Source organism: Teleopsis dalmanni, chromosome 2 (assembly GCF_002237135.1).
Source record: "Teleopsis dalmanni isolate 2A chromosome 2, ASM223713v2, whole genome shotgun sequence".
Lineage (NCBI taxonomy): Eukaryota > Metazoa > Arthropoda > Insecta > Diptera > Diopsidae > Teleopsis > Teleopsis dalmanni.
Window position 1 is genome coordinate 239901171 of NC_051847.1, and position 7171 is coordinate 239908341.

The 7171-nt window shown below is 32.4% G+C and overlaps 1 protein-coding gene across 1 annotated transcript in view; it reads right to left on the reverse strand.

The window, feature by feature from the left end:
- Nucleotides 1-3581, reverse strand: part of LOC119677104 (cyclopentanol dehydrogenase-like) — a 4348-nt gene extending 767 nt beyond the window's left edge. Inside the window, exons 1-2 of the mRNA XM_038088370.1 lie at nucleotides 3327-3581; nucleotides 1795-1916 (exon numbers count right to left, since the gene is read on the reverse strand). Of these exons, the coding sequence (XP_037944298.1) occupies nucleotides 1795-1916; nucleotides 3327-3581 (377 nt within the window). The remainder of the gene's footprint in view (nucleotides 1-1794; nucleotides 1917-3326) is intronic.
- Between the last annotated feature and the right edge of the window lie 3590 nt (nucleotides 3582-7171).

Below are 7171 nucleotides of genomic sequence, written 5' to 3' on the forward strand. Positions count from 1 at the left end.
AATGCTGCTGTGCAGTACTTCTTTTTGTCAAATGCTGTATGTATGACATTAACCACTCTGTGTACTTGCTCTATTGTACTGTGTTTTTTTTCTAAAACCAAATTGATATTCCGGAATTAGTCTCCTTCTATTGACAATGGGCATTAATCTGGTAAGAAATAAATTTTCCAACAACTTTGACATAACCGGTAGAAGACTAATTGGTCTATATGACTTAACATCTTTTGCCGTTTTCCCAGGTTTGAGTATCATGGTGATTTGAGCCACCTTGAATTGGGGAGGGATAAAGCCTTTTGTGACAATAGAATTAAAAATATTTCGCAGCAGTACTATTGCTTCATCCGGTAACTCCTTTAATATTTTTGAAGTAATTAGGTCATAGCCGGGTGCTTTATTTATTTTTAGTTTTTTGATTTCGAATTTTATGTCGAAAATGGAGAATTTTTGTAATGGAAGGTCCAGTTGGTGCATTTGCTGTAATATCTCTCTAATCTCTTCAGTTATACTATTTGGGGCTTCATTAATGTTTGGAATAAAAACTGAAGACAGATGGTCCGTAAATACTTTGCATTTTTCTGTATCTGTTCGGGCCCATTGCCCAAGTTCGTTTTTTACTGGTGCATTGTGCGTTGATGTCTGTTTCTTGATTGCTCGCCAGAGAGAGTAGTTGGTGGAATTAGTTGCATCTAGTCTTTGGAGATTTCTTCGTATTTCCAAATTTCTGGTTGTTTTCAGATGTTCTTTTAGATTTTTGATCAGCACATTAAAAAGTTTTTTATCTTTCGGAGATTTGGTTTGTTGCCAGCGCCTTCTCGCTGCTCTTTTGGCTCTTATAAGTTTTTGAGTCGTACTACATAATGGTGTGGCGAATTGTTGCATGTGTGAAGGCGTGGATCTCCAGGCTGATTGTTGAATACTCCTTATAAGATGTTCGGTTGCAAGCGCAATTTCTTCGTCTGTTTTAAGCGCCATTTTTTCATCAAGTAATGCCTTAAGTGTATGCCTAAAGGCATCCCAGTTGGTTAATTTGTTGTGCAGATAACATTTTTGAACTTTAAGTTGTATATTCGATTTTATCCGTAATAATACTGACGAGTGATTTGATGAAAGATCAAAGCTAGACTTACAGAAAGTGTCGTTTTGTCGCACTCCTTTAGTAACACAAAAGTCTAACAAGTCTGGCATTTTTTTTGGGATCCGTTTGCCAATAAGTTGGTTCTCCAGACGAGATAGTTGAAAGGTTTTCGCTTCTTATAGCCGCAAGCATCTGTCGTCCTTTGGGTGTTGAAAGCCGAGAGCCCCATTCAACGTGTTTAGCATTAAAATCTCCCCCGCAATAAATCTGTTACCTAAGGTTCTAAAGAATTTTTTATATGTTGCCGTCTTAGTTGCGTGTTTTGGTGGACAGTATACTGATGTTATTGTGATTGAGCCACACCAATCTTTTACTGATATGCTGGTTGTTTGAATCTCTTCAGTGCGGTATTGTTGCATTTCAAAGTGTAATATATTTGTTTTAACTAAAATGCCACTTCCCCCATGAGCCGTTCCATCGGGATGCATAGTGTGGTAAAAGTCATAGCCTGGTACTTTAAAATAATGTTTTGAAGTAAAACGTGTTTCAGATATTAGCATGATGTCTACTTTTTGATCTTTTAAAAATTCTTGTAACTCTAAACAGTGTTTTGACAGCCCATTCGCATTCTAGACCACTATATTTAATTCACTGTCGGACATAATTTAGTCGTCAGCGTGACAAGAACATTCATTAACGTGGTGATTTGTTCTAACATTTACTTAACTACTATTAGAACTTCGCTCATGGTATCTGGAGATTTAGGAATAGTATGAGATTTAGGTGATTGTTGCACTAGCACACTAGTGTAATGTACGCCAATTATTGATGAGTATTTTCGCTAAGGATATTTAGACGCCGATATTGCTTGGCGATCCTTTAGCTAACATTAATTGGTATTTATTAAAACTCAAGTAAGTTTTGCTGTTTGGAACTTAGTGCGCTTCTTATGAGTGCACTTCTAGTTCTGATTTTTATTTAGTTTTCTACTTTCAACTTAACCTAGGTACATAACGACGCAGCGTATGTACTTTCTTATTTACTAAATATTTTATGATTATTATGTATTTAATATTATTTATATTAATATTTATTTATATTTATGTACAAAACGACGCAGCGTAAGTACTTTAATATTTAATAATTTATTGCTAAGTAAGCGTATTCGATTCCACTTGTATCGAGTACGCTTACTGTTGATGTTGTTGTATATGCGGTCAATGCCTGGCAAGCATATGGTTATATCGAAGGCAAAGTGCCGCCGATATGTGTCGTGTCAAATTCCTTGTGTGGAATTGTGCATTTGTTTGTAAACAATGCAATGCGCTTGGAAACAATTAGTGTATTTTTGTATACATTGCACATTTAAATATAGAACCACTTATTATTATATTAATTGTATGCATTGCCAATATAACTAACGCATATACATTACACCTCCTTTTTGGGAAAGAATAATGCCATAACGGGATTATTCTTACTTTCTTAAATAAAGTTTTAATTTTCAATAGTTTTATATAATTATATTTAGTTTAGTTATATTTATTTGTGTAATCACTACATTTATTTTAACTTATTCATTGTACAATTTTATTCTATTAGTATGTACTAATTGCTTCTTATTTTTATTGTTTCTTATTTCAATGTTTCCATTGTTTTCTATACTTTCTATTCTATAGGGACCCGTGTATTGACTATCTAGCTTATGACCTACTTCATTCCTAAGTAGTACTTTATCTCCTATTTTTAATTCTAATTGTTCACTATTTCTATCATAGAGCAACTTCTGTTTTAATTTAGACTTATCTAAAAGTGTTTTGGCTCTAGTGTGCGCTATTTCTAATCTATATTTAATTTCTTTACTATAGTCATCTACATTATATAATGGACTTATGTTACTAATTGTATTGAATTTATTGAAACCTTTAGGAATTTTTCCAAAAATAAGCTCGTATGGACAATATCCATGCACCACTGATGGTGTTGTATTGAAACAATATGTGAAGTATTTCAACCATATATCCCAGTCGTTTTTATCGACTGATATGTATGAACGTACATATTCATTAAATGTTCGGTGACTGCGTTCTACAGTTCCGAGTGTTTGATGGTGATGAGCTGTTGATGTTATATTTTTGATTTTTAAGTATTTGCATATATCCGTTATTAAAGAATTTTTATACTCTGTACCCATGTCCGTAATGAACGTCTTCATTGGACCGTATAAAAGTATAAAATTTTCAAAAATTGCCTTGGCTACAGTATTTGCACTTTTATTTGGTATTGGTATAGCTACTAAGTATTTTGTTAAATCACATATAAGTGTGACAGCATACTCATTGCCATTCTCAGTTTTAGGTAATGGACCAATGGTATCTACCAATACTGTGTCAAAAGAGCCTGTTGGCGTATCAGTTATTGTCATTGGTATTTTTGTATGATTATGAATTTTAGATTTTTGACATTTCTGACATGATTTGACATATCTTGATATATCTTTGGTCATGTTTGGCCAATAGAAATGTCTTTTAATTTTTTGTAACGTTTTTGTTATTCCGCAGTGTCCACCTTCCACTGGGTCATCATGGTAATTTTTTAAAGTTTTTCTTATTTCTTCCTCTTTAACCAGGTTGGTCACCTTTGGCAGTAGCGCTACTGTTAAATTTTTCAATAATTTATTGCCCTTGGCCTTAAATTCATTTATTGAGACAAATTCGAAAATTTTCTCACTAGGTGCCATTTGTACTTTGTTGATGCGATGTTTGTAGGTTAATTTCTCTAACCTTGGGAATAATTGTCCTAAGTCAATTTTCCCATTGACAAACAGATCATCAATTATTATTTTTTCAATAATTTTATTTCCACGTTTTAAATAACAGTGGTTAGAAGTCAATTTCAATTTTATTTGTTTTCTGACGTCAGTACTATTAATGACTTCGTATATATGGGGCTTTTCGTACTTTAATTGTTGGTCGAGGGTATTTATTTCTTTATTTTGTTTGGTGCTTGATCTAGTTCTCATTTTGAGAATCTTTATAGATTTTTCATTCATATCTTTAAAATCGTCTATCGTAATTCTTGATAGAGCATCGGCAATATAATTTTCTTTGCCTCTGAGATATTCCACTGTGAAATCGTATTCTTCGAGATCTAATCTCATTCGAGTTAGTTTTGAACTCGGGTTTTTCATTGAGAAAAGGTAGGTTAATGGGCGATGGTCAGTCTTAATTAAGAAATGTGTACCATATATATATGGTCTAAAATGTGTTATAGCCCAATGAATTGATCGAACCTTGGCCTATACCGCTGAGGGTTGTTACCTCAAATTTATTTACTTCATATTTATCTACATTTGCGATTTTTAGTAGAGACACGTCTGCTCCTGTATCTACTAATAGAGTTAGTAATTTATTAGTGGCATTGTTAAAAAAATTAACAAACACGCCCAGGTTAAGGTTTAAGCTATATATTGTGTTATGTTTTAATCTCTCAGAGGCTGGTTCAGGTTTTCCGAACCAATATTGTTTTGGTTAGTACCATTATTAGTACTAGTTATTCTAACATTATGTTGGATCCTACGGTTATTTCCGCGTCCTCGCTGATTTCCATATTGATTAGAGTTATTGTATTGTCTCTGCCTATTGTAGTTATTATTTCGGTAGTATCCTCTACCTCTAAAATTTCCATTCACGCGATTGTTTTCGTGATAATTATTTGTATTTTGACGCTGTGTAAATAGAACAGTGTCTGTCCGGCCAGTAGCATCCGTGCAGCTTTCTACAAATTTTTGTACCGCATCGTTCAAATTATTGAATTGGCCTGACTTCATAATTAGTCTGACTTCAGGAAGTGTACAATTTTTAACCATTGCATCTACAGATGCCTTAGTTGAATATTGTATAGCTATTTTTGGTGGTACCCCATCCGAAATGTAAGCACCTTGAATTGCTTTAGTTAATTGCTCAACTTCTTTAGTATATTGGTTGGCAGTTTTGTTCTTCTGTTGGAGATTCATTAATTTAGCAGTTAAGACTGCAACCGATTCTCCTTTGATATTTGTTTTTAAAGTATTTATTATGGCTAATATCGAGTTTTCGGTGGTTATTATTTGCCTAGCTGTACCTTTTAATTTAGTTTTTATTAAAGTAACTGCCAATCTTTCATGTTCTCCTTTTAACTCATCGACCATTTCGATACCGTTAAGGAAACTTTGTAGATTGGATGCAGTTCCGTCATACTCAGGAATGAGTCGTGACGCTGTACTAATAAATTGGTCAGCTGATTGTGCCATATTTGTAACGTGGTATTTTTCTATTTCTGATGAATTTTCAAAGGATTTTACTGACTGATTTTATGAAAAATTTTTCTAACTATTTCATTCGCATAGTTAATTATTCTATTATGTTTCTTCAAATGATTGTCTAATTTCTGTTTAGTTTTGCAGCTTTTGCCACATACAAAACAGTTAAAAGTTTTCATTTTGACGAATCTAAGTAATTTTAGAATATTTTGAGAAATGTTGATTTACGTGCTGTAGATAGGCAGCATCTATATTTTTTCTAATACAGTAGCGATATTTGCAGTTTTTACAAAATTTTTCTTAAGGGATCTACGATGAGCCTTATACAGTTTTAGAGCTAAGTTTGCACTAAGCAAAATTATTATTATTACGAAAAATTTTGTTGGGTCGTAAGATTCTTTTCTATTAACTTCTATTTCGTTTACTACGTTAGCTACAGGTTTATTTATTTTCGATTGAGGACTCCCCATTGTAAAATAAGAAACAACAATGAAAAAGAATATCAATAGTAGAGAGAGACAAAAATTAAAAATCAAAGAAATACCGTAGTGATTAAACAATTAAAAAAAATTTTTTTTTTTTAATTCAAAACATACTTTATAATATGTTATAATTTTTAATGCAAAATATATATATATAATTTTTTAATTTAAAACATTTAATTTAAAGATTTTTTTTTTATTTATCAAAACAATAATCAAAGTAATATAAAATTTACATTATCCCTACCTATGGTTTTTGGCAACGGCTTAACGCCATGTTGTGCCTCTATTGGTTTGCTCTTTAATTTGATAGAGCAAGCTCCATTACAATTATTTATAAATTATAAAAAAAATATTATACTTATTTTCCGCTTGTCTCGTATGATGTCATCTATTTGAAATTGCAGTTTCCCACGATGGTGGTAATTCTTGTTGATTTATTATTGCTGTTGCTATAGTTGTTGTTATTGCCGGCTTTTTCCGTTCTTGCACCCATCCTGGATTTTGGTGCTACAGGAATAGCTGTGAGCCATGTAATATTTCCATATAACATTCCTTGATCGTGAGACGTTTTTTGGCCCTGGTGCATTGGACATGTGTCATTTTTTTTTATTTTATTATATTTATATTTAAATATATATTTTTAAAATGAGCACATAATCCTGCACCAAAGTCACGGTCGCCATGTAATGTACGCCAATTATTGATGAGTATTTTCGCTAAGGATATTTAAACGCCGATATTGTTTGGCGATCCTTTAGCTAACATTAATTGGTATTTATTAAAACTCAAGTAAGTTTTGCTGTTTGGAACTTAGTGCGCTTCTTATGAGTGCACCTCTAGTTCTGATTTTTATTTAGTTTTCTACTTTCAACTTAACCTAGGTACATAACGACGCAGCGTATGTACTTTCTTATTTACTAAATATTTTATGATTATTATGTATTTAATATTATTTATATTAATATTTATTTATATTTATGTACAAAACGACGCAGCGTAAGTACTTTAATATTTAATAATTATTTGCTAAGTAAGCGTATTCGATTCCACTTGTATCGAGTACGCTTACTGTTGATGTTGTTGTATATGCGGTCAATGCCTGGCAAGCATATGGTTATATCGAAGGCAAAGTGCCGCCGATATGTGTGGTGTCAAATTCCTTGTGTGGAATTGTGCATTTGTTTGTAAACAATGCAAAGCGCTTGGAAACAATTAGTGTATTTTTGTATACACTGCACATTTAAATATAGAACCACTTATTATTATATTAATTGTATGCATTGCCAATATAACTAACGCATATACATTACA